This window comes from Cricetulus griseus, chromosome 5 (genome assembly GCF_003668045.3).
Source record: "Cricetulus griseus strain 17A/GY chromosome 5, alternate assembly CriGri-PICRH-1.0, whole genome shotgun sequence".
Taxonomy (NCBI): Eukaryota; Metazoa; Chordata; class Mammalia; order Rodentia; family Cricetidae; genus Cricetulus; species Cricetulus griseus.
Genome location: NC_048598.1, coordinates 181,308,387 through 181,335,632, shown reverse-complemented (window position 1 = coordinate 181,335,632; position 27,246 = coordinate 181,308,387). Strand labels below are relative to the sequence as shown.

Below are 27,246 nucleotides of genomic sequence, written 5' to 3'. Positions count from 1 at the left end.
AGGAAGCGACCCGCGGGGCGCACAGGCCTCTGGGACTCGTCCTGCTTCCTTCGCGCTGCAACCCCCCGGCTGGGCTGAAAGTCCAAAGGTTGGGGCCGGGGGCGCGGCTGCAGTCCTGGCTTCGGGAACCACTGGGCCCTGGGCGGGGACGCGGCGCCGGTGGAGCCGCAAACGGCAACGGCGGCGGCGGGAGGCGGGTGGGGGAGGCGGGGCGCACAGGGTGGAGAGACGCGTGGACCCGGGCCAGGCCAGGCCGGGCCCGGCCGGGGACAAAGGTGCCTGTCGGCCCGATCGCTTGCGCCGGGTCGGGAGGGTTGCACCGGAGAGGGTGAGTTCAGCCTCTGGGGCGGCGCTGGCGAGTCCGGCTCACCTGCGGCGACTGGCCCGCCCTAACCTGGTTTCCGGGGGGGCGGCCCGGGCGGGGCGTCCCGGGGGCGGGGCGCGCCGGGGCGGAGCGCGGCCGCCGCAGACGTCAGGGGAGCCGCCGCGCGAGGCCGCGGTCCGGCGCTCTGCCCGTGGGCTCGGCCGGGCTGCCGCCAGCGTGCGGGCCGCGCCGGGCATGTCCTAGGCGGCGGCCCCGCCCAGCGCTCGGCCGGCGGGCGGAGGGCCGGCCTGGGGCGGGCGGCGAGCAGGCGGGCGAGCCGCGGGTCTGGCGGGAGCACAGGTAGGACGCAGGAGGGGCCGCGCCGGCCCTGCGCTCCTGGCGGCGGCCGGGCCTCCCTCCGCAAGGCACCTGCGCGCCTCAGGGCTCCCCGAGAGCGGGGCCCGGCCCGGACAAAGGCGGCGGCGGCGGCGGCGAGCCGGGCGCAGGGCGCAGGGCGCAGGCGAGGGCGAGGGCGCCTGGCTCACCTGGCCCGGCCGATGCTGCCCAGGTCTGTGCGCGCCCGGGAGGGGCCGCCTGGCACCGGCGTCAGGGCCCGGCCCCGCGCATGTCTACGCGGCCTGCCGAGCGGGTAGACCTGGGCGCCGGGTCCACGCCCGGGCACGGCCGGCGCTGATTCAGGAGGCAACGCCGCTCCCTCCCCCTCTGGGCCTGGCGCGCCCGCCTCCCGGCCTCCTCCGGGCCTCCTCCCGGCTGCCCGGTCCCCCCTCCTCCCCGGTCCCTCCCTCCGTCTTCCTTCTCCCTCTCCTTCCTTTCCTTTAGCCGCCGCCGCCGCCGTCTCCCTGCCTCCCCTGCCTCCTCTGGGCCTGTCGGCGGCCGGGAGGGGACCTCGTTCTGTCTGCTGCTTTCAGCTGCTCTGCTGCCCCCTGCCTCCTCCTGCTCCTTAGCATCCGCATCGCCACCTCCTCCTTCACCTTCGGGTGGTGGCTCTTCTGGCTTGCGCGGCCGAGGGGACAAGTTTGGGGTGTTTATTATTCTCCCTCCTAGCAACGATGGCCGGGTTAGCCCAGCTCCAAACCTCTTCCAGCAAGCCCTGGCTCCGAAGCCTTTCCAAGTTGGACTGGCGTTGGCAGTGGTCACCCCATGGCCAGGGTCTAGGGTTTAGCCTCTCCCTCCTTTGAGGGCGTCCCCGTGCCTGGTGTCCACAGTGAGATGGCAGCAGGTGATGTCAGAGTGGGAGACATCCAGGCTGGGTGGGGCTAGCAGGCTCAGTGACCCTCTGGGGGCTCCCTGGACAGCCTTGACACCTTTGCTGGAAGGATTGGATCTTTCTGGGAGTTAGGGCTGTGGAGACCCCATAGGGTCTGTGTCCTGGGGCCCGCAAGGGCATTGAAATCTTACCCTTTTAGTGCCGCCCCTCTGGAAGCTGGGCCCTGAGGAAGTGGGGCAGAGTAGGGTAGGGGGTGTGTTCCTGGTCACCTGGAGCTATCTTCTCCTGATTCCCGATGGAGTGCTGCTATAGGCTGCTTGGTCACTTGGGCCTTCACAGATGGGCAGAGCCCTGTGCTCTTGCCTGCCCCTTACTCTGAAGGGAACTGAGACCTGGGTGAGCATCCCTGTGTTCAGGCCTCTAGGCGCGGCTACTGGACACTGCGGGACAGGGCTGGGCCCTAGGCTCACTAGTGTGACCTCTCAAGCGTGTGTGCTCACACTTCCAGAGAGATGAGGGGAGAGCCTTGTATGGCTGGCCCTGCCTCAGTGGTGACTCCCACCTGACCAGCCCTGGGCAGGACCCAGAGTCTCTCTGTACTCTTTTGCCTGCCATCTAAGCTCAAGCTCCTGCATGCTGTGGCCCTGCCTCACCCCCCTCTAGCCCACATCCCTGCCTTACCCCTGTGACAAATCTTCCACTTGACTTAGTTATCTCTGCTATTTCTCAGTCTCCTGACTTACAGCTATTTTCTTGTGAGGGGTGTGTGTGTGCGCGCACGCTCATGTGTGCGCCGGGCCACACCCCAGCCATTCTACTTGTGTAGATTTTGACACACTTGGACCCAGGAACTCTGGACTGCCCTCTTGGACCAGTGTCCCAGCACAGAGTCCCGGCCCAGACCCGTGCATGGGTTTATGATCTTCTCTTGAAGCTAACTTCCTGTTTGAATTTTCGTGTTGTACTGGGATCTGTAGTGATGGAGCCAGTCCTGTGCTCTGAGAACTTCTTTCTTGACCCAGGATTTGCAGAGTGGCCTGCTGGGAGGGAGACAGACCCTCTGGTACATCCTGGAGACCTCATTGAGCCATGCTGGGTACTACCTGGGAGCTGTTTCTCAAGGTTCACTTGGACAGGTGGATCTGTCTACTTGGGCAGTATAGCCAGAGTCACCTGGGGAGAAAAAGGATGTAGGGCCTGGAGGACAACGGAGATGCTGAGACCTTGGCCATGGGTCTTTAAAGGAGCAGGTCTTTGATGGCTTTGGGCATATCCAGGGGACCAGAGTCCAGGCTGGGGAGTCCCACTGTTGACCCTTTTCCTGCAGGGCCAGGCGGGCCTTCTCAGTGCCAAGATGAGCGTCACATCATGGTTCCTGGTGAGCAGCAGTGGCACCCGCCACCGGCTCCCGCGCGAGCTCATCTTTGTGGGGCGTGATGAGTGTGAGCTCATGTTACAGGTGAGTGGGGGCTTCTTGCATTTGGGAATGTGGTTCAGGGACATCACACCCAGGAAGAGACCCCTCATCACCTGGGCCCTAGACCCGCAGTGGGCTTGAGGGGGTGGGTGAGTGAATTTCATGGGTCTGGAGTTTCCTTCATGTCAGACCCATTTCTTAGTGCCCTGGCTCCAGGAAGGGTGAGAAGGCACCCTGTACAGATGGAGCTGAGGGAAGATACTGGAGGTGGGGGGTCATTTGTGTCCTCATCGCTTTGCCATAGGGATAGCCTGAGGGCTGTCCTGGAGGTCTAGCAAATGTATCCAGAGATGGTGGATAATGCTGGTGACATTTTCATGTGTTCTGCCGGCCTCCCTGGGTGGTCATATGACTGCGTCACCTGGTTTTCAAGAGCTTGAGTTGGGTTTCTTGGAGCTTGTGCATCTGGCTTGGGAACAAAGGGTGGGATATTGTGTTGACCTGAGGTCCATCCTGGCTTGAGAGTACAATGGGCTCCCTGCAGTTCTGAGTGCTTCCATTCCAGCAGAGAGCATGCTATCCCAGCCCCAAGACTTTGGGCTCCATGCCCTGTCATGGGACTCTGAGAAGGAAATGAATGTCTTGATGAGCTCATCTAGTCCAGCTAAGGGGTCTTCAGTGGTGATATATTATTTATGATTTATTAAAGCTTCCCTGAGGATTCAGAAAGCAAAGTCAGACACAAGCTATAGAAGTCAGGACTCAGGAAACAAAGGCGGATGGATCTCTCTGAGTTCAAGGCCACCCAGGGCTATACAAGATTGAATCAGTCTAAAAGAGAAACAGAGCTCACACCTTTAATCCCAACATTAGAGAGGTATAAAAGATAGGAGCAGGGTCTTCAGTAGTCAGTTTCAGGATTATTCTCCAGCCACGCTGAGGAGAGGCAGGAGTCTGAGGTTTGGTGAGAGCTCATGGGGACAGGATTGCCGTTTTTTGCTGGGTAGAGGTAAGAGCTACTGGCTTGGCTGCTTTGCTTCTCTGCTCTTCAGCTTGAAGCTTGAACACCAGTGTCTGCCTCTGGGTCCTTTATTAACCGTGCAACGCTCTGCTCAGGTCCAGAGAAGCTGCCTAGTGTCCCTAGGAGCGTTGACACCTAGATGGGTCTTGTACTTAAGTTCCCACGTACAGTATGGCCACACTGCTAGGGTGTGTGACGTTCCCCCAAGTGGGCTGAGCTTGAGCTGAGCACAGAGAGACCCCTAGCCTTGATGCACCTGCCCAAGGCTAGCACAGCTCACACCTGTGCTGCTTTCTGAGCGTTCATGTTGGACCTGGTCCCTAGTAGTATGGTATTAAGAGGTGGGGACATGAGGGCCCTCATGCATGGGATTAAGGTCTGTCTTAGGTTCCTATTGTGATGATAAAAACAAAAACAAAAACAAACAAAAAAACATGACCAAAGGCAACTTGGGGAGAAAAGTTTATTCCACCTCACAGTTTATACTGTGTCACAGAAGTAGGTAATGCAGAGTCAGGAACTGAGTGAAGTAGGCGCTGGGGAGGAACACTGCTTACTGGCTTGCTCCTCGAGACTGCGACTTGCTCCGCCTGCTATACTACTCAAGACTGCCAGTTCAAGGGGTGGCGCTCTCCACAGTGGGCTAGGCCATCCCCTATCAATTATCAATCAGTAAAATGCCCCAGACTTGTATGCAGGTGATCTGATAGAAGCATTTTCTTTCCTTCCTTCTTTCTCTCTTTCTTTCTTTCTTTCTTTCTTTCTTTCTTTCTTTCTTTCTTTCCTTTTAAATGGTTTCTTTATTTCATGTGCATTCATGTTTTGCCTGCATGTATGTTTATGTGAAGTTGTTGGGTCCCCTGAAACTAGAATTATGGGCAGTTATGAGCTGCCATGTGGGTGCTGGGGATTGAACCCGGGTCCTCTGGAAGAGCAGCCAGTGCTCTTTACCACTGAGCCATCTCTCCAGCCCCAAGCATTTTCTTCATTGAGGTCCCCCTTCCCATTTGACTTCAGCTTGTGTCAATTAACAACAAAAACTAGCTGGGACAGGGTCCCTATAAAAGATTCCAGAGGCAACTTGTCCACCTGTTATACCAAGTGGGGACCCAGCCAGAAGGTGCTGTCTTTGGCACCTTGATTGGGGATACCCACCCCTTTAGCACCATCAACAGTAAGTTTCTATCGTTTACAAATTCCACAGTCTAAGGTATTTTGTCACAGCACAGGCTAGAGTGAGTCTGGATATTCTGGCTTTTCCCCAGATGATGTCTGGTGAGCTTCAACTTAAAAAAACAAAACAAAAAAATCCAGATGCTCTTCCTGCTGGAAGGGAGACTCCTAGGTTCCCTGCACAGCCCTCTGTTCCTAAATGACTCTACAGGAGGAGACGAGTTAGATCTGTCCTATAAGTGCTGTGTGGGCCATACAGTTTCTACCATGGCGTGCAGCCCTGTTTGCATAGCATTAGAGAGTGTGGCGACTGTGCAGGAATACACGGGGAAGCTTATTTACTAATGGACATTGGTTTCATGAAGCATGAACTAGCTTTGGATGGTTCTTAGCCATTTGAAAGCATAAAGCCGATGGACCAGGTGGGAACCGCAGGCTGTGCTCCCAGCCTTGTACCCACGGCCCTGGCTGACTGGCTTTGCTCCCTTCCCCAGGGTCACCAGGATGGCTCCATGGAACAGGCAACATTCTGGGGGCTTTGAAAGGAGCTGGCCTCACCAGGACTCCTACTCAGGGGTCACTGTGCAGAGCAGGCTTGGGGTCAGGTTCTTAGTTTCTAGGCCTGTCAGTGGTGGAGTGCTAACAGGACCAGAGCAATAGTTTTTCCATGCTGGTAGCTCCTGGTATGGCTGCATTTGTGCCCTCCTCACCCCTGAGGGTGTGATTGTTTATGGAAGGGGTGTCTCTCTCTTGCATACAGAAGGCGAAGCTTGGGAGGTCATACAGGTGTAGAATTAGTGCAGAGAAGCTGAACCCCTCCTAGCACCCCTGCAGTAGGCCTTGCCTCTGCCCTGCCCAGCTCAGCTGGCCCTCGTTCAGGCCAGCCCTTCCTCTCACCCTCTTGGCTGCTTGGTGGCCAGGGGCTTTACATGCCATTTGTATCCTCCCTGACCCAGCATCTGAGCTGCTCTACGACTGTTCTGGGACCTTTCAGGTCGCCTAGGCTTGCCATCATCCACCCCCCTCTTTCTCCATCTCTGCCAGGGGCCACACCCACCATTGCCCCCTGTTCCCTTACCCTGCATTGGGAGCCTCCAGAGTTCTCCAGCCCAGCCCCGCCCCGCCCCTTGCTCCTGGGTGTCTGATTCTACGTCCACCTTGTTTTGTTTTTGTTTTTGTTTTTCGAGACAGGGTTTCTCTGTGTAGCTTTGAAGCCTATCCTGGCACTCTCTCTGGAGAACAGGCTGGTCTTGAACTCACAGAGATCCACCTGCCTCTGCCTCCCGAGTGCTGGGATTAAAGGCGTGTGCCACCAACGCCCGGTTTACATCCACCTTCTTACTGGTGCTTTCACCTTTCTCCTGTCACAGCCATGGCCACCCCAGCCGGCTCCTGTTCACTCTTGTAGAGTCTCCCTCCCTGTGGTCCTGCTCTCTAGCTCCCTGTCAGGGCCAGCATGCACCCTGGGCATCCACAGCAATACACCCTGCTTCAATCCCTGTGTGGGGAGAGGTGTGAGAAGATGCTGCTGTGGGTGGCATTGGAGGACCTAGGAGAGGCCAGACACATGAGCACGAGGGAGGAACAGTGAGGGGGAGGGAGGTGCCAGCAGGCTGTGTAGACCGACCTCTGAGTAAGGAGTTGAAGGGCCACTGTAGAGAAGGTAGGCTATGGGAGGGCAGAGGGGCAACGAGGGGAGCCGGGCGGCCTCAGCAGGGCCACAGCTGGTTAGGAGAGACTATGGCTTGGATCAAGTCAGGCAGGGGGCAGAGGAATCTTGTTTTGTGCTCTGGGTCAGAGCCATCAACAGTAGCCACAGGCCATCAATGGATGGCGCTCTCCGGGGCCTGCTGTTCTATCAGTACGGTATTCCCAGTGTAGGCCTGCCTGGCACAGAGCCAGCCCCCATGAATGACATGCTGTGTCATGCAAATGGGAACACATGCATACACGTGTACATACATGGGGTGTCTGCAGGTATTTTTCAAAGTATGTTATGTATGATTTATGCATGTACATGTCTGTGCTGTTAGCTGATGGAGAGCTGGCTTCTGCCTCCACCTAGTCTGTTCTTTGGCTGTCCTTGGCTCTGTGTGACACCTTAACCCAGAAAGCACATCCCAGAGCCAAGCCGCCTCAGAGCCCTGTGTACATAGCAAGTTCAGCTAGCCGCTGTGGGCACCTGTAGCTCCGCTGTGCTTATACTGTAGATGAGCTGACAGGAAGGCGTGTCCAGAGGTGGGTGTGGCCGCTGCTAGGGTCAGCACAGCCAGGACAGGCTCTTCCGTGGAGGGTGCCAGGCACGAGCTTTAGAACCCTATCATTTTAGCATTTTAAGCAGCGCACTAACCTCTCCTTTAGTGTGTGTCTGCTGCTCTTCCGGCCACTTGGAATGCCTGTGATTGTCCACTCTCTGCCTGAGGTCAGCCCTGAGTGCTGGCCCAGAGCTGCAGCTCCTGACTAGGCTGGCTTCTAGCTTCTGAGCATGAGGGTATGGCTGTGTGAACTTCACTGCTGGCCCTAGGTGTTGGAGATTTCTGACTGGGGGTGGCAAGGAGGCAGCTGCATTCCTACTGTCTGTGAGAGGAACTTGTCAGGAGGGACAGTCCTGGGAGTTGGTGGGCTTCCAACCCCACCATGGGCGGGGGAGCTCCTGGGAACCCTGCGTCAAATCAGAGGTTTTGGAACTAGGTCAGGGAAGGAGTAATGCTGTGGGAAGACAAAGGGTGGATGGTGGCGTGAGGGCTGGAACCCAGGCTAGGTGGGGTGTGGTGTGGTGTGGTGTGACTGGAGCCTGTGTAGCCTGGAGAGGTGAAGGGGCCTCCAGGGGGCTCAGGAAGTTACTCAAGACCTAGCAAGGCTGGGATGATGGCACGGACTGTCAGGCCCGAATAGGGAGAGACCATGTTTTGGATGTAAACTGAAATCTGCTGAATACAGAGACTAGCAGAGTACATACACCTCTAGGAATGGCCAGGAGCATGCTGGATGGGCGTTTCTGGAAGGATCCTGGAGGGTAGACCGGGCTGAAGTGCCTGGGGCTGTCCCGGGTGAGTGGAGGAGGTGGTCATCGGGTTCAGGGTATGTGAGGTTTCAGGCGAGAAGCTCCCCAGCCTGGAAGGGTCAACCAAAGCTACCACCCCATCCACCTCAGGCCCACAGAAATGTGGGCTATGCTGGAGGAGGAGGTAGCTAAAGGATGGCCACCTTGGGCACTGCCCTCCCGTTGTCATCCTTGTGTCCCACTCACTTCCAGAAAGGACTGAGAATCCTGACAGAGTGAGGTGTGACCCTTTCTTGCCCCCCAGAACCTGCCTCACTATAGCCCATCGTCACGGAAAACCCAGTCACCTCAGGGCTGCAGTACTTATTCCCCAGGTGGCAGTGGCTGGAACCCACTCAGCTGCAGTCCTATCTTTAGGACCTTCCCTAGTGTCTCATCTGAGGCTGGAAATAAAGTCACCTCTGCCAAGCTGGATGGCTAGCAGTAGGGGCGCGCTGGGCCAGAGTCCATGTCCATCCTCTCCCTAGTCTGCCATGTCCCTGGCCCTGGAGGGGTGCTCACCCTGAATGGATTAATTATTGTTGGGGGCAGGGCAGGATGCTGGTTCCTGGAACGAAGAGGGGCTGGACTGCAGTGGCGGTGGCGGGGGTGGGGGGGGCAGCTTGAGAGGCCCTGAGTGAGCAGCTGGAGGGGCCAGTGCCCTGACTTAGGACCTGAGAACCGCACACCCTGATGTACCCTCTGTCAGCTGTGGGGCTGTCTTGAACTAAAGGCTCTCACCAGTGTGCTAGGAGATGGACCTTGTTTGGGAGGCACCGCCTGGGTCATACGATTCCCTGGATTGATTGATTCTATTGCCCTCTCTTGGGCTGGGCTCCTCAGGGCAGAGAAAGGGGCCAGCCAGACACCACCGCTCCTAGCTGTGCAGGTCATATGTGGTATGGGGATGGAGATGAGCACTGGTGCTGGGGGCCGAGATAGTCAGCCTTGCAGACTGGGGACGTGGACCCACACTGACAGTGCCAAGCAAGTAGCATGACTGTGCTCCAGCCTATGTCCTGGGGGTAGAATCTGGGGCTCAGCCATGTGAAGAAGAGCTGGGTGACTGTCCTTGGGAAGGGTCCTGGGCAGGTTGATGGTCAGGAAAGGTGAGGCCAACTTGGAGTGAAAGTACCACATATATGTTGCAATTAGTACCACAAGCCCTGCTGGAGTGGACAGTGGAAGCTGGGTGGGGACCAAATGGCAAGTGAGTTCTGCTGGAGGTGTATGTCCCTGCTCCACAGGGTTTGTGTGCTCCTGTGGGCTGTGCCAGGGTGCAGCACACATGTCCCCTTTCTTTCTGGCCTAAGTGGAGCTGGGCTGGTCTCCCCTGCCTGTCCTTGGGAGACAACAGCCTGTCTCAGATGACCAGAGGGTTCCCATGCCCTCCCACTAGGAGGAGCCCGAGCCACTGGAGACAGGGTGCTGGGAATGGTGTCCATGGGAGGATGACAGGATGGAGTGGCCTTGGTGCCCTGCACAGCCCCGTGGCTTGCTGTGGCAGCTGAGTGGCTTTGACTGCACACTGTAGGGGGCTCAGGGACTTTGCGGCATTGACAGCATGGGGGACCCCACCCTGGAACCGGGCACCTGAGGACCACTGTCTGTTCCTTTCAGTCCCGTAGCGTGGACAAGCAGCATGCTGTCATCAACTACGACCAGGACCGTGACGAGCACTGGGTGAAGGACCTGGGCAGTCTCAATGGGGTGAGCGTACTGGGCTGTTGCTTGGTCCCACCCAGCCCTGATCGTACCCACCTCTGACTCCCTCCACTCCAGGGACCTGTTCCTTAGCGACACCAGCCAGAGCTCTGTTGGGCAAGGGAAGCACAAAGAGGAAATGAGTCCCCCCAAAACCAATGAGATGTGTCCAGCCCCACCTGGGAAAGGGAGGGGGAGGCCCTAACTACAGGAGTGGGGGGAGAGGAGCTGGACATGGGATAGGACAGGGATGGCCTTTGTGTGTCCTGTGTAGACGTGTTACCCTACATTCGTTAGACGTGGTCCATCCCAGGACACTGTTTCGATAAAACTTGTGAGCCCTGAGCAGGTGTCCCACAGCCACCCCAGCATGCCTTGCTACGTGGTGTGAACCCAGGGCCGAGATTTGCCATCACCCTCAACTCCCCTCCTTCCTGGCCCACCCTTCAGATAATGCAGTCCACCCTGCAGGGGCTTGTGACAAGTAGGCCTTTCCCCGTCACCCCCTGGGCTTTGGAGAGTCCCTGGGGTATCTGGCCCCAGGCCCAATCAGGTTTTCCCACTTGGGCCCTGCAGAGTCTGCTCAGTTGCTCCCGGGACAGTGAGCCGGGAGCGCAGGAAGGCAAGGAGGGTCTGCTGAGGCCTCCTGTCCCCTTTCTTCCGTAGACATTTGTGAATGACGTGCGCATCCCAGACCAGAAGTACGTCACACTGAGGCTGAATGACGTCATCCGCTTTGGCTATGATATCCTTCTCTGCTCCCTCAGGACCAGGGCTGCAGTCGCTGTGCTGTGTTAGAACAGGCTAGGGGCCTTCCTAATCGCAGCTGAGGCTCTCCACCTGAGGCTGGGCTTCCTCTGCTGGTGGGGCGTTCTGCGACTCTCCGGCCCCTGCTGTCTGTCCCCTAGCCTCAGCATGCTCAGAGCGGGGCTGAGGAACAAGCCAGCACTCTCTGGGAGCCAGAGTCCTGTTTTGACTTTGAGTTCCAAAACCTGGACATTCTCTGCTCTTGAGTATGGGGGGATGTGGCTGGTCCTCCCCGAGGAGAGGCCCTGTCCCCACCTCCAGGAATATTTGAGTCCGCCTCCTCACTACCGATGACTACGGTGCTAGCCTCCGTGCCCCAAGCGCAGGCCTCTCCTGCCCCTCCTGTTCTGTGTTCTCCTTAACTCGTAGCTACATTCCAACATGTACGTGCTGGAGCGTGTGCAGCACCGTGTTCCTGAGGAGGCGCTCAAGGTTAGTGTCAGGCAAACCCCGCACTGGGACCTCTGGCTGTGCCAGCCATGCTCTGCTCCTGCTTTGGTCTGTTCCCCAGACACACCCCCCAGGCTCCTCAGCTAAGCCACCCTTTGCTGGTGCAGGTGCCATGAATCAGTGCTGCTTGGCCTGTCCTGCTGGATAGCCCAGTCCAGCAGGTGAGAAGTAGTCATTACTCCCGGGCTCACACAGCACAGGTGGCAGGGACAGCTGGGGGTGGGCACAGTGAAGGCGAGGCTGAGTGGTCGGAGTACTGGAGCAGATGGGACTTTTTGAGCCCTACAAGATATGGCCTTGGACCTTGTAAGTCAGGTAGGGAATGGGACACAGGGTCATGGCTCAGGAGATAGCCCCTCATGCTAAGTTGGCGATGTAGGTGGGAGGAGAGTGGGCCAACCAGGGTGGAAAGCCAGACCACATTCCTTCCTTGGGTCCTGGAGCCACTCCCAGGAGGACACAAGGAAGGACCTAGTCAGGCGGCCAAAGGGGGGACAGGAAATTGAGGGCAAATGGAGGCCACCAGTATGTCCTCTGGGTTGGTGTCTTTGAGACTACTAAGGTCACACCAGTTGGAGTTTCATCCAGGGAACTGAGTTCCTAGGGGCTGTGGCAAGCCAGTGCTTTCTTGTGTGTATGGGTCATGGAGCTTTGAGCTCTCGTGTGAACCGTGTAGGTAGTCTGTCTTTACCCAGTTTTTCAGATGAGTCTGTAAAGTAAGGGGCCATATCGCTGGGCCCCTGAGTGGCTTACCTTCCCAGGGCCTGACCTCTAAGACTCTGCTCTTGTGATCCTAGCTTGCTTCCTTCCTTCCAGAGAAGTGAACTCCAGCTCTCTCCCTAGCTCTGTGAACCCCAGGCTCCTTCACAGACCTAGACCCTCAGCTGCCCACCAGGTGGACTAGTCTTAGTTCTTTCTGGTCTTTGTGGAGAAGAGGCAGGGCGGGCTGTCTGCAATGTTTCCCAAGGCTGGCACGCTACCCCTCACCGTGCTGTGTGCTTGCCTGCAGCACGAGAAGTATACCAGCCAGCTGCAGGTGAGTGTCAAGGCCTCTGCACCCAAGAGGAGTGAGGCATTGCCCGAGCACACGCCCTACTGTGAGTCCTCACAGCCCAGACCAGAGAAAGGGGACCGAAGACATGGAGCAGGTAGGCCATGGGTATGGGGACTGGGGTGGATGGGGAAGGGCAAAATTACAGAGCACCCAAGGCCTGTCTTCTTCCATTTCCTGTTTCCCAGTGCCCCGCCCCTCTGTGTACCATCATCCCCTGTTTTATCCCGCCCCCCACATGACTCTTCCCCCAGCTTGCACTCCCAGTGTACAGTGCAGCTCGGTAGTCAGGGCCCAGGCCTGCTTCACCCCAGACTTATCTTGTGTGTCTGCACATACCCCGCCCAGGCATGCCCACTATTCTCAGGTCCTGGGAGCCTCCGGCCGTTGATTGACCATCATCAGATGGCCGTCCTTGTGGTCTGCAGCAGGGCAGTGGCGGGAGGGTCTCAATTGCCTGAAGTCAGGATTCTGGGCCTGACTGCAGATCACATGGGCACTGGGGCTAGGGTGGGTAGGTGAGTTCGAAGTGAGGTCTGACTCCCGTGTTTAGGGAGCTAGTGCAAAGGTGAGCAGTAGTGTGTGTGTCTGGGTGGGCACAGGGGTAGCATAGCATAGGAACAGGAGGGGTAAGTCCTGCCTGGGCATGCAGTAGCGGCTGGACAGATTCTAGGGGGACAAAGGTGTTTCTAGGACAAACCAAGGTTTATGTCCTTCCTGTATCAGGAAGGCCACCTTGCTGCCCCAGCTTTGACCAACATCTGCTGTGCCTGAGGGTCACCCCATGTACCCACATGAGGTGTCTTGAACTGCTGGCTTGTGGCTGGGGATGCAGGTGGGCCCTGAACAGTGAGCCATCTGCCTCTGGACCCTGACCTGTGCTTGTCTTTGGGAAGACTGCTGGGAACTGGGCAGGTTTCCAGGAGTCATCTGACCTGCACAGAGCACCTGTCGGTGTCCAGGCTGTGAGTATACACAGCTGGTGACAGTGGCTTGGAGCTGTCCCCGAGGTTATAGCAGGTGCAGCCAGCTGGGCGAGTCAGTTCCTCAGTCCTGCAGAGCAGGTACATCACTCGGGGAGACCCAAGATAGGCTTGGAGCCAACAGCTTAGAGCGCCCTGCTCAGTGGCAGACGCGTGGTGCTTCGAGGGCCCTTGCGTACAGCACTGGGTGAGACTGAGGTCCTTAGGTCAGTGCTCAGGGCCACAGCAGGAGAGGACAGTGGATGGCGGAGTAAGGTCCGTGCACATGGTGGACCACAGGGGAACAGCATGGTGAAACCATCATTTTGTATAGAGAATATATGGTAATTCTGTAAAGAGTGGAGTCCCTCGGGGAGGAGGAGACATGCACAAAATACCAAGGGACATCCTCCATTCTACAGGGACACTTGTTGACTGGCAGGTAACCCAGCCTTCAGACCCTCTTCACTGACTGCTGGTGTGAGCAGCTGGGCCAATAACGAAGATTCTGATGACTGTTGGGCCCAGCAGAAATGGAAGGGTTTATGGGGGACAGGGCTGTTTGTAAATCATAGCCGACACCCTGCCCTGGGGCACTGGAGTCTGCCCTTGTCCAAACAGGAGTTGAAAACCTAGATTCAGGGTGTTAACTTCTAGACAGGAATCCAAACATTAAAATAAACTCACCAAACTGCCACACTGGCCACTCAGATTGTGGTGTCCCTCGGCGCCAGGACCATCCTTTGTGGCAGAACCATTTCTAGGACCTTAGAAGAGGCAGGTCCCTGTTTATGGACTCTTGTTGCCCTGTGCACTCTAAGGCAGAAGCTGCTGCCTCCTTGCCCCAGAACTGAGTGTCCTAGGAGAAGCCTTCCTTCATCACCAGATGAGAGAGGCCCAGTCAGGGATAGTGCTCATCTTTACCCACAGATGTGGAAACAGGCCCAGAGTGGTCAACCACTGCCCAGGGACTTGAGCTGCAGGTCCCAGCTGGGAGGTGACACAAGGGCCTGGTCCACAGACTGGCCCTGGTCCAGATCTTCATGCTGGGGACTATAGCAACCTGAGTTCTGAACTCTCCCCTACAGAGGCAGTAGCTTACCGCACACCCCTGTATGGGCAACCCTCTTGGTGGGGGGAGGATGACAGTGTCACGCCACCTGAAGACCGGCACCAGGAGGAGCCCTACCCAGGTGAGTCTCAGTGGCTCGCCTATGGCTGGGTTGGAGAGTGGTGGGACGGCTTTTGAAAGGCTTGACCTGGGGACCTCTCCCCACAGAGCGTCCCAAGGACCCGGCACACCAAGATGGTGAACTAGATGGCTGCCGCGCTCCTGCTGAGCCACCAGACTACTCGTTCAGACGTGAGCCCAGCTACTTCGAGATTCCCACAAAGGAAGCCCCACAGCCACCACTCCTCCCTGAGGTGCCAACACAGGAAGTGCCCACAAAAGACCAGGAGGCCAGTGGTGGTGGGACGCCCCCTGTGGTGCAGAGCCACGCCTCCTTCACCATTGAGTTTGATGACTGCAGCCCAGGCAAGGTGAAGATCAAAGACCACATCACCAAGTTCTCCCTGCGCCAGCGGCGGCCCCCCAGCAAGGAGGCCACACCTGTGGAGATGGTCTCAGCTGAAACCAAGGTGGCTGACTGGCTGGTGCAGAATGACCCAAGCTTGCTGCGCCGGGATGGCCCAGGGGATGACCGTCAAAGCACCAAAAGTGACCTTCCTATACACACTCGCACTCTCAAGGGTAAGTACCTGCTGGCACCTCGGCAAGTTTTTCTTTTTTCTTTTCTTTTGAGAAAGGGTTTCTCTGTGTAGCCCTGGCTGTCCTGGAACTTGCTCTGTAGACCAGGCTGGCCTCAAACTCAGAGATCTGCCTGCCTCTGCCTCCCAAGTTCTTGGATTAAAGTCAGGTACCACCACTGCTGGCTGTACAAGATTTTAAGCTAACAGGTGGTCCATGTCTTCCTGTCCCTACACACTCACCATATCAGTGAGGGTCCAGGTTTAGTTGATTTTTCATCTTCCAGTGAATTGGCCATGAACCACCTGCCTGGCCTTAGGGGCAGTGTCTGGGGTCGTCTACATCACTGAGCCACAAGGGCTGGGTTCCCAGGGGTGCAGGACTTCCTTCCCCATGGGTGTAGGTAGTGAGGCTTCCCGACAATGCTTGCTGTGTGCTGATGAGTAAGGATTCTCTCAGGCCACAGGCATGAGGACGGCACACAGAGTGATTCAGAGGACCCCCTGGCCAAGGCTGCTTCTGTGTCTGGAGCCCCAACAGAAGCCAGTGGGGAGCAGGTGCGGCTGCAGAGGCAGATCAAAAGGGACCCCCAAGAGTTGCTGCACAACCAGCAGGCCTTTGTCATCGAGTTCTTTGATGAGGATACGCCCCGCAAGAAACGTTCGCAGTCTTTTACACACACCCCACCTGTAGACCCCAAGGCTGACAAGCGCCGAGGCACTGGGACTGCTGACAGAGAGCGCCCTGGTGTCACAGTCCGTGCAGCGGGCAGCAGCTCAGGACCTCAGAGGGCCAGCTCACTCAAGCGAGAGAAGACTGAGGAGCGCCTGGGCAACACTTCTCCCATCCCCCGGGCCTCCACACGCCCCTTTGGCAGTGTGGGGCGTCGCTCCCGCCTAGCCCAGGACTTCATGGCCCAGTGTATGCGGGACAGCTCCCCCGCTACCAGACCCGGCCCCGAAAAGACACCTCCAGTACTGCCTGCCCCTTTGACACCCCGTGGGGCCAGCCCTGTGACCCCCTCAACCACTCCACCACCTCCCACTGACCCGCAGCTGACCAAGGCACGTAGACAGGAGGAGGATGATAGCCTCAGCGATGCAGGCACCTACACCATTGAGACAGAGGCTCAAGACAGAGAAGTCGAGGAAGCGCGGAAGATGATAGACCAGGTACGGCGCGGGCTGGATGGTACGCTCATGGGGGTTGTGGGGCAGGAAGGCACTCCAGGGCTGATGGTCATGTTAGGGAGCCCGATGTTGGCCTGCTGCTGTCCAGTCATGTGTCGAGTCTAGCTGGGCAAGAGCACATGGAGGAGGGAAGGCCCCTGGCTCTGCCTCTTACCTTGTCATAAGAGGGCCTGTTTCCTACCCACCATGCCCAGATGAATAGTTGGGGCCACATCTCGGTGGGGTGGAGATCCGGGCACCTCTGACCCTTGGCACTGTCCCCTTTTGCAGGTTTTTGGTGTGTTTGAATCCCCTGAACTCTCTAGGGTGTCCTCAGCTACTTTCCGCCCCGTCATCAGAGGTGACAAAGATGAATCCAGTGATGGGGGTATGGCCCAGCGGATGGCTTTGCTGCAAGAGTTTGCTTCCCGAGCACCAGGCATGGCCCCCCAGATGGAGCAGCAGGTATGAGGCTGGGCAGCCACCCCAAGAAGAGTCGAGGAAGAAAAGGGCCATAGCTATAGACCTGGGACTGAGTCCCCATACACTGATGAAGCTGCCTCGGTTGGTGGTGACACTGGGGTCTCACAGGCCTAGGGAAGGCCACAAGGCCCTCCTGGCTACTTTTGGAGAGGGTGTTGCCTATGGCAAGCACAGCATGGTGGGGTTTCTTTTAGCCCCTGACCTGTCTTCTGGGCCTGTGTCTCCCATGCTGTGATGTTTTCTTGCCCTTCTCTCTGCAGAGCCTCTTGGTTCCAGGCTCCCCTGGAGGTCAGAAGTGGGTTTCCCGGTGGGCTAGTCTGGCCGACAGCTACTCAGACACTGGCTTGGCAGGTACGTGAGCCAAGAGTTTCTGTAAGGATTGGGGATATACCAAGGCAACCTTAGGTCCTACCGTAGATCCAGTTTGCTTCAGCCTGTGCCTGGAAGAAGGTTGGGGCTCTGTGTGCATGTAGGGCCTGCAGGGCTGTGGCCGTTCTAACTGTATTGGCCTTGTGCTTTGCAGAGGATGGTCCTGGGCGAAGAACTGGAGAGCCTGAGGGAGCCCTGCCTGTGCGTACTCGGCGACTGCTCCCTCAGTTGCCCAGTGATAGGGCTGATAGCCCCGCAGGCCTTGAAGCTGCCAGGCGGAGTGGCCCAGGGCCACCAGAGCTGGGCAATGAGCAAGCTAGTCACCTTATAGGCCAGGAAGATCTGGACCCTGACAGCCTCAGTGATGCCAGCGGGTCAGATGGCGGCCGAGGCCCAGAACCAGGCCCAGAACGACAGGAGGAGCTGGCATGGGCCAAGGGTCGGCGCTCACCAAGGGCCCCTGGGGAGCCAGCCCCCACCTCTTTCTTCATTGGTGATCAGAATGGGGAGGCCACTTTCCCCAAGAAATCGTTTGTGGCTCCTGGAGAGGTGGATGGTCCAGGACGGGTGGTCCAGACCAGCCCTTCAGCAAGGGATAGCCTCTATGTCAGTGCCAACGGGAGGATGATGATTCAACTGCGCAGTGGCCGGTCACCAGAGCCTGACCCAGCCCCACCCAAAGAGGCTCTGGCCTTTGCCCGGCAAGAGAGCTTCACCAAGGAACCAGCCAGCGGCCCCCCAGCACCTGGGAAACTCCCCCACATCTCTAACCACCCCCTCCTACAAGACTTGGCTGCAGCCCGGGCCTCACGCATGGACTTCCACACACAGGACACCCACCTGATCCTGAAGGAGACTGAGACAGCCCTAGCAGCCCTCGAGGCCCGACTGCGCTCCAAGTCTGCAGATGAACATGAGGGGGGCAGCACCCCCAGGCCTCCAGAGGACTCCCTATCTGGGGATTCAGACGTGGACACAGCCAGCACCATTAGCTTGCTCAGTGGCAAGAATGGACCCAGCCCGACAACACCCCAGACTCCAGGGCCACAGAAGGAGATCCTGCTGTCTCCACCAGCCGCGCCAGACCCTGGGGGTACTACCCAGGGCAGTGCCCGAGATCGGCTGTCAGAGAAACAGCATCGCCCACCGGGCCCTGCAGACTTGGGCCATGGAGAGCCCTCAAGGCGCCTGGCTATGCGGCGTGGCCATGGGTCTCGAGGGTCCCTGGACTGGCCTGAAGAGGAGCGAGGCTCTGGCCCTGCCCACCTGCCCAGTTCTAACCACGAGACCCCTGAGGCCACTGGGATAGGTCGACAAGGGCCTCGCCGGAAACCAGTGGCTCCTCCACCATCACCAGCTGCCAGGGAAGAGCCAAGCCGCAGTTCCAGCACTGCTCAGAAGGTTCAGCAGGCACTGACCCGCTCCAATAGCCTGTCCACCCCAAGGCCCACTAGGGCCTCCCGACTCAGGCGGGCCCGGTTAGGGGATGCCTCGGACACTGAGGCTGTCGATGGCGAACGAGGGACCGCAGCCAACCCTGAGCCAGCCAATCGATCAGCCCCTGAGCAGGCCAAGAAACTGACCCGCTTGGACATCCTGGCCATGCCCCGGAAGCGGGCAGGCTCCTTCACAGGTCCCAGTGACTCTGAGACGGCCCCAGCCCGCACTGGCTTCTCTGGCCGCAGTGCTGAGCTCTACAGCACCAGCCGTAAGCCTACAATAGCCGAGGCCCGAGCTGCTGCCAGGAAGACTGCTGCTCCTGCTGCCAACACGGGGCCCCGCCAACCCTTCAGTAGGGCCCGCCCGGGCAGCGCCAGATACTCTTCCAGTGAGTGTGCGGTGACAGTCATGGCATGGTGGGTGGGCAGGACGGCCAGCGGCAGCTGAGCCCCTGAGTAAATGTGTTGTAGAGCTGCACACACACACACGTGTACCAGCCAGGTGTACCCATGGCTCCTGTGTAGCAGGACACCCTCCCCAGGGTGCCTCCCATCACCCCAGTGATTGGTGTCTCTAGGCTAACAGTTCTGATGACGCTGTGGGGGCCCAAGCTGCCCACCTGAGAACCCGATGAGGGCTCTCCCGAAGTTCTCAGCTCCCAGTCCCCTGTCCTGCCATGGCTATGAAGCCCAGGGAAGGGTGTCTACCTATCAGGAGCCTTCCTGGCACCCTTGAATGGCCACAGAGCCCCTGGCCTGAGAGGGCTGTGTCAGTCCACATGAACAGTGGCCTCAGCCCCATGCCCTAAGCTGTGTATGTACAGTCAGAAGGGACAGACTGCTGCTGCTGTTGGAGCTGGTCCCATCCCTGGAGTGGCTGGTGTCCATTCCATATAGCCTCTGTCCCACCCCATGGAGGGAGCTGTGCCATGCCCCAGTGGGCTGAGTGGATTGGTTTGAGCCAAGGTGCCGTAACCCCAGCCCTTGGCCTTGCTGTTCCTGGCTGACTCTACTTACCTCCTCTGCCTCCCAGCATCTTCTCATAGACCTCTGCCTGCTGGGCCCACTGGGTAAGGACACTGTGGCTGGCTTGACTGGGGACCTTGACTTGGCAGAGACTGCTGTCCCTAACCTGCCAGCACTGCTTAGCATGCAGGCCCCATATGCCTCCATCCAGAGTGTGTTTGCTATCAGAGCTGCTTGGTGCTCAAAATAGCCCTGAGCCAAGGAGTCTAAGATCCTGCCCAAGCAGCCACACCTGAGGACATGAGTCTGATGAAAACTGTAGGAACCTAGCAATGACTGGCTTCAGCCTGACCTCATCCACTTGTGTGATCCAGCTATGTAGTACCATAGTTGGTCCTTGTGTGTGGCTTACCTCATTTTCTGCCCAACGAACAGCTCTCCTCGCGCCTGGCATAGGCGTCTACCACTCTGACCCCTCCCAGCCCCCTGGATGCAGCATTGGCCCTGGGAGTGCCCAGTCCCCAGCCCTGCATGTCCTCTGGGCTGGAGGTGCTTCTGCTGGGGGGTTTCTGGGAACAACTGATGTAGCCTGTCCTTCAGCACAGGGCTCTCATCCTGAGGGACCCTGGGCTACCAAGCCACTGAGTGTTCTTTGTTCTGTTCTCGCTTCTGAAACCAACCCACTCATCCAAGGCACGCGGCGGAGGCAGCAGGGTTCGGATTACACGTCCACCTCTGAGGAGGAGTATGGGTCCCACCACAGCTCCCCTAAACACACACGCTCCCATGCCTCAACAGCCACGCAGACCCCAAGGGCCAGCAGCTCTACCAGGGTTCGTTCCCAGGCCACCGGCCCCCGAGACACGGACGATGATGAGGAAGAGCCTGACCCTTACGGCTTCATTGTACAAACAGCAGAAATCGCAGAGATTGCTAGGTGAGTGATGAAGCCATAGATTCTTCCCCTTGGCTGAGAGCAAGGCTGGGCTCCTAACTCTGATTAGGCATGGAGATTGTTTGGTGGGTGGTGGATAGATGAGTGGGTGGATGGGTAAAAGGGTAATAAAGGGGTTGGTAAAAGTGGATAGATGGTTGAATGGCTTCATGGATGGATGGGTTGTCCCTAGTAGATGTTTGGATAGATGGATGGATGATATCTGTCCAGGAGGGTGGGGAACTTTGAGTTCAAGTAGCTAGTGTGACCACAGTTTTTATTCTAAATAAAGTTACTTACATGGTCATTCTCTGGGTGTGTTCTGGGGAGGGGTATGCAGGGATGGATCGATCTAGTTAAGCATGGCCAGGCCCGGAAAGGTAGAGGACCCCCAGGACCTTTGTGCACATCAGGGATTTTGTTGGAAGGTGCCGGACTTGAGGGCTTTTGAAGCGCTGAGAAAGTGGCCCGTGTGGGGCGGGGACACAGTTACTGTAACATCACAGTGACTGAGGCCTTGATGGATGAGGTCATGTAGGGGACAGGGCAACAGAAATGGAGTGAAGAAGCGGCCTCCTGGGAAGCAGCTGTGGGCTTAGGAGGACAAATGGCCCTGAGGTAAGAAGCAAAGGAACAGAGGCCCCCAGGTCTCAGCCTAGTGTGAGAAGGAACAAGAAAAGACCTGTCCCATGAGGGTTTCTCAGGCTCTAGCTTGCCAGCCTACTGGGCCCAGGAGACAGTACAGCCTCTATATGGAAAGAGCCCAAGAATGGCAACATGGGTGGGAGAGGTTGTGGTGTCACCTAGAGTCAGAGGGGCCTGCTTCTATGCCCTCTTGATTTTAGAACCGTGGAACCAGTGGGGGTCCTGAGCAGCCCAGTTGGGAGACCACGAGAGACAAGTGTGGCAATGTCCCTAGGTTAGCTGGGGCCAGGATCTCTGTCCAGGGTGCAGGTCTTAGGTAGACCCATGAGGATAGCTGTAGGGTACCCGGAGCCTGGTGCTGAGGGTTCAAGTGGATGGACCATGGTGTTGATGATCCTGAAGAACCTTTAAGGCAAGAGATGGGCTGTAGGACCTTCAGGGACCTCCCTAAAGAGGGGGCCAGCCATGTGCTCATGAGCTTGGGTAGACCCAACCAGGGCCTCAAGGTAGCAAGCTCAGGGAATTGCTGCCTCCCTTGTCTTCTGTCTGCCCAGGAACGTTTACTGGGACAAGCCTAAGACCCTTGTCAGCATAGAGGTGTGTGTTTGCCCTGGTGTGGATCAGAGCTTAGCTCTCAGCCATACTGGAAGAGCTGCAAAGTCCCTCTACCCAGCTCTGACCCTTGGAGTCATGCTAGCCATGGTGGTCTCCATCGCTCCTCCCCTGCCTCCATTTCCCTGCTTGCCAGGGTGGTCCCCACACATTCTGTGACCGAGTTGTATCCATGCTGGGAGGGCTCAGCAGCCACCATGTCTAGCCTTAGTGTGCAGGGAGAGGAGACAGTCTGGGGGATTCCTATTCACTGTTCTTCCCCAGGCGCAGGCCTTTATCCAGCACTGCCTCAGACAGAGAAATTGTGTTCCCCCTAATTCAGTGTGCATGGGGGGGGATGGAGGGCTTGTAGGTCCCCACCACCCAAGAGGGCCTATAGCAGAGCTCATTTTTTCCTGTTGGCCACAGGCTGAGCCAGACGCTAGTGAAGGATGTGGCCATTCTGGCTAGGGAGATTCATGATGTGGCGGGGGATGGGGACACCCTGGGCTCGCCAGGACCCACTCGCAGCCCGTCTCTTGGGAATGTGCCCAGCACCCCTGCCTCAACCATCTCAGCCCGTGAAGAGGTGAGTCCCAGACTTCTCAGGTGCACATTGCTAGGGAGGGTGTTTACCTACCAGGGTAGAGGTCTCTAAGGCTCCCTACAGTATCCCTGAGAGCTTGTGGTATGGGCCCTTGTCCTCAAGCGTAGCCGTCTACTTCCAAGGGAGTGGGTGTTGGGAAGGAACTTGCGCAGATAGGAACTTGTTTTATCCCTTGTCCATTTGGAGCAGTGGAGGGGCCTCTCTCCACCTCCTGGAGGTCCCTCTGCATCAGACAAGCCAATGGTGCCTGGTTCTGTTCTCTGCAGCTGGTACAGCGCATTCCAGAGGCCAGCCTCAACTTCCAGAAGGTGCCACCTGGCTCCATGAACTCTCACAACTTGGATCAGAACATGAACGACAGCTGTGAGGATGCCCTGGCCAATAAGACAAGGCCTCGGAACCGTGAGGAGGCACGGTTCCCCTCCACACTATAGCTGCGGGTTGGGGCATGCCTTGGACAGTGTGTCTGGGTTGTGAGATGGAGGCCAGCTATCCGGGGGTGAACTTGAGGTAGGGGATAGGGCTGCATCGATATTCATACCAGGTCCTTCCAGGTGATCTTTGATAATCTGATGCTAAACCCCGTGTCCCAGCTGTCGCATGCCATTCGTGAAAACACAGAGCATCTTGCTGAGAAGATGAAGTAAGTGGGTGGTCCCTGGTGCAGTGCCAGCAGGGCTACATGTGCCAGGCCTAGCATCTGTATCAGAATGTATAGCCTGATAGGTCGTGTGCCGGGAGCTGCTCCCTGCATGCCTACACTGCCCTCTGAGGTTGGGGCCCTCTCCTTCCTCTCTCCAGCCCCATCTGTATCCCCAGCGGCCCCTCCCTGAGTTGTTCTCACCTCAAGCATCAGGTTCCTGCTCTGGGCTTTAGTTTCCCTCTTCACCCCAGTGAGAGAGACGTAGGTCTGGGAAGGTACCATCCTGTCTTCTGTCTTTGTCCCTGCTCCCCTCCCAGGATCCTCTTCCAGAATACAGGCCGCGCATGGGAGGACCTAGAGGCCAGAATCAACGCTGAGAATGAAGTGCCCATCCTGAAGACATCCAACAAGGTGAGAGACAGAAGGACCCCTCCTTGGGCCTGGCTCCCCAGCCAGTGGGCTCTGCTGAGCTGGTCTGGACCAGAACCTCAATCCTACTCCAAGTCCATCAGGAGGGTGAAAGGCCACCACATGTCCTTACTGTAGCCCACCTCCTCTCTGTCCTTCCAGGAAATCAGCTCCATCCTGAAGGAACTGCGACGTGTGCAGAAGCAGCTGGAAGGTGGGTGTGGCACAGACCTAGGGCAGGCAAAGGCATTCTCAACCGGCCTGACTCTCCTCTCTCTTCCAGTCATCAATGCCATTGTGGACCCTAGCGTGAACCTCGACCTGCTCATGGGAAACAGGACTCCTGCAGGGTCCATTCAGCAAGGGCTTGGGAAAGCCAGGCCAGCAGCTCAGAGCTCAACTTCTGCCTCGGTGGACACCTTGCTGCCAGCCCTGCCCCTCAGGAGCTTTCCACAACGGGCCAACTGTGGGCCCCCTGGCCTCCCAGAGCCTGCCTTTCTTCCTGATGCGGAGAGGTTCCTGATTTAACCTATGAGACAGGCAAGGCCAGCCTTCTTATGCGTGTGTCCTGTGCCTGCCTGCATCCCATGGCCCCCCTGCCTGGCTGCAGGCGGTTCTCTGTGAAAACCCCATATGTGCCATAACCCCATGGATGGGTGCCTCCTGGGCCCCTCCTCAGCCAGCACCCCAACCACTCCATTGAGCTCAATGGCTACCCCCACCTTCACAGGCCTCCTAGCCTAGCCCCTGGGGTATCCACTGCCAAGGGCCAGCCCTTGAGGCCCACCTTCACCTCCTCCCCGACACTGTTGCCCCTGTCCCTAGCTTTAAAGGAAAGAGTACTTTGCCCCTTTGCAGGCCTGACTTAGGTACAGCTCCAGCCTCAGAGGCCCTGTCTCATCCCTGTGTGCTGGCTTGAGGCCACACAGAGAAAAGGGTCCGTCAGTGCCAAACACAGAAGCTGGGTGGGCTTGGCATGTCCTCAAACTGCCCAGGAAGGGGGCTACTTTGTGGCTCCTGTCTGAGTCCATGGCTGGAGCTGCTGAGAGTCCAGCAGCCTGGGCAGATGAGTGGCTCGTGGAGGTATTTGGGGCAGGAACCCCACGGCTCTAAGCCTTTGGTGCCAACACAACTGCCAAACCCGCTGAGTTTGGGTACTGTCCCAGCAAGTCCTCCTGAATGGACTCATGCCAACTCGGGACCCTGGGCCTCCTTACAGTGGGACTGGGGGAGCTGGGTGGGCCAGCGGCCCCTTTGGTTCTGGTATTTTACCAGAGTGGCAGAAAAAGAGATTTGGAAGCTCCTGGCATTGTGATCTAAACCGTGTCCCCTGCCGTCCTCGATGCTGTGGGCACAGAGTGGTAACTGCAGCAGGCTCCTGTGGCCTGATCCTTCGTAGGGGCCTGGCAGGGACAGGCCCACTACTGGGTATGCTTTCTCAGGATTTGTTCGGCTGGGGCCTGCCAGGGGAGCAGATTGTGGCTGCCCTGCTGCGGCCCTTGCTGATGTTTCCAGAGGCACTAAGCCAAAGAGCCCGCTGGCTGGAGTGGGATGGGGGAGCATCCCGTATCGACCAAGCTGGCACGGGTGTGCTCTGTGCCCTGCCTGACGTGTGTGTGGGTGTTGCTCCTGAACAGAACCTATCTGCTGGGGGAAGAGGTAGCTGCGGCAGGAGACCCAGAGCCCTCAGGGGTAGCACGGGCCTCCCTGTTTACACTTAGCTGACAGCGAGTCATACACGGGTCCTGTGTGCCTCTGCCCAACTCCCCTGATGTTTACGTGTATGTGTGTAGAGCCTGCTGTCTGTCTGGAGGAGGTGCCAGCCCAGCCTGTTGGCTGCTCCCCCTGCATGTCCCTCACACTGCCCACAGCCTGCTCCCCATAGTAAATGGCTGTCTCTCTGCAGAGCCAGTACCCCCTGGCCATCACTGTACAATTTTTTTTTTAATGCACAAATTGGTGTTTCTCCCCACATTTAGTTCCTGTGTCCCTCCAGCCTTCGACCTGGCATTGGTATCCTACTTGCCTGGCATCGTGAAGGTGTCTGTACATTGTTCTCAGGTGGTCTTGTGGATGTCTTTCAGAAAATGGTTATTTTATATGATTTGTCATGGAATTTGTTCTAATAAACCATCTTCCGCGTGGCAGCACACCAGCGCCTGCCGCCTTGGCTCTCTGGGGATGGCTATGTTGCCTTGGCACAAGGCATCTGTGTGGGTCCAGACACCAACAGCAGCAGGTGTGGTAGCATAGGCCTTTGGTCCAAGAACTTGGGATCCAGGGATCTCGGTTTGAGGCCAGCCAGGGCTACACAACGAGACCCTGTATAAATATATTTTTAAAAATTCTTTCATATAATACCCCTCTACTGCAGCACCCCCCGCCCCCCGCTCCTCAGTTACCCCACTCCCCCAGATCCACAGTTCCTCTGTTTCCCTTCAGGAACGAGCAGGGTTCTCAGGGATATCAACCAAACATGCCATAGCCAGATGCAGTGAGAGTAGGCACAACCCCTCATAATCAAGGCTGGATGAGACAGCCCAGGAAGAAAAGGGTTCCAGGAGCAGGCAAAAGAGTCAGAGACAGCCATTAGAATCCCACAGACACCCCAAGCTAAACAACCACAAGCATGTGTGCAGAGGGCCGAGGCAGACGCATGCAGGCCCCTGTGAACCCTGCTTAGCTGATTCTGTGGGCCGTGTTCTCATGATGTCCTTGACCCCACTGGCTCCTACAGTTCCTCCCCCTCTTCTGTGGGGTTCTCGTAAGCTCTGCCTGATGTTGGGGTGTGGGTCTCTATATCTGTTCCCATCAGCTGCTGGGGGAAGCCTCTTGGATGATAGGGCTAGGTTCTGATCGATGAATACAGCAGAATAGCGTTAGGAGTCATTTCACTGATTTTTATTTATTTATTTTGGCCAGTCATGTTTGGTTCTTTTTTTTTTTTTTTAAAGTAATGTCTTTAAAAAAAAAATCATGAAATTTGCAGGCAAATGGATGAAACTAGAAAAAAAAAATCACCCTAAGTGAGGCAACCCAGAAAGACAGACATGTGTACTCACTCATAAGTGGACATTAGCTCTAAAATAAAGGGTAACCAGGCTACGGTCCTCTAGGTCCTGGACCGTAGACCTAGAGGGGCTCCAGGTGGGAACACATGGATCTCCCTGGGAAGGGGAAATAGAATAGATTTCATGGGTGGGTGACAGGAACAGGAAGGGTCAGGTTGGGATGGAAGGAGAGAGACAACTGGTATTGGGGGGCATTTGAGGTGCGGGTAGAAACCGAATATAATATAATCTATGAGGGTGACCCTGTGTGAAGACTCCTAGCAGTGAGGGGCACAGACCCTGAACCAGCCATCTTCTGTAATCAGGCAAGGCTTCCAATGGAGGGAGTGGACACCAAACCATCTACAATACCTTCTGAACTGATTTGTCCTGCCTGACACTGCCAGAGACCCAGGATAGAACCAAACATGACTGGAAAAAACCAAAATACAAAAACAAAAAACCCTCTACTATATTCAAACTGGAGTCTAGCATAATTGTCATCAAAAAGGCTTCATCAAGTAACTGATGGAGTAGACGCAGAGAACCACAGCCAAAGATTAGGTGGAGCTCAGGGAATCCTATCCAGGGGAGAAAGGGAGGAAGGATTGTAGGACACCACAGGAACATGCCTCACAGAATCAACTAACAGGGCTCACAGGGTCTCAGACGAAAGCGACAATCAGGGAGTCTGTGCAGGGTCTGACCTAGGCCCTCCGCATATGTGTTGTGGTCGTGTAACTTAGTGTTCTAGACGGACTCCCGACAGTGGTGAGTAGGGGTCTCTGAGTCTTTTCTGTCTCTTCTCTTGGGGCCCCTTTTCCTCCTACTGGTTTGCCTCATACAGCCTTGATAGGAGGATAGGTGACTGGTCTTAACGTAACTTGTTCTGCTGTATTTGGTTGATACCCTGGAAGCCTGCTCTTTTGTGAAGGGAAATGGGGGAGCAGTGGGTGTTGGGGTGGGAGGGGGAGGGTAGGGACTAAGAAGAGAAGAGGGGAGGGAAACTGCGGTCACCATTTAATATGTGAG

The 27,246-nt window shown here is 57.1% G+C and overlaps 1 protein-coding gene across 3 annotated transcripts; it reads left to right on the top strand.

The window, feature by feature from the left end:
• Window positions 1-466: 466 nt before the first annotated feature.
• Cep170b (centrosomal protein 170B) lies at window positions 467-25,316 on the top strand. Of its 3 annotated transcripts, none has more exons than XM_027416648.2 (19): window positions 467-664; window positions 2,860-2,991; window positions 9,807-9,896; window positions 10,557-10,635; window positions 11,071-11,129; window positions 12,157-12,295; window positions 14,249-14,353; window positions 14,440-14,913; window positions 15,370-16,082; window positions 16,371-16,544; window positions 16,823-16,913; window positions 17,086-18,759; window positions 20,135-20,273; window positions 21,936-22,095; window positions 22,380-22,523; window positions 22,668-22,756; window positions 23,074-23,167; window positions 23,327-23,378; window positions 23,448-25,316. In XM_027416648.2, the coding sequence occupies exons 2-19, from the start codon at window positions 2,887-2,889 to the stop codon at window positions 23,690-23,692; spliced, it is 4,626 nt and encodes a 1,541-aa protein (XP_027272449.1). In that variant the 5' UTR covers window positions 467-664; window positions 2,860-2,886; the 3' UTR covers window positions 23,693-25,316. The 3 variants fall into 3 exon arrangements, with proteins under 3 accessions (XP_027272449.1, XP_027272448.1, XP_027272450.1); XM_027416647.2 differs by having other exon boundaries at window positions 20,030-20,273; XM_027416649.2 differs by lacking the exons at window positions 9,807-9,896; window positions 10,557-10,635; window positions 11,071-11,129 and having other exon boundaries at window positions 20,030-20,273.
• Window positions 25,317-27,246: the final 1,930 nt, after the last annotated feature.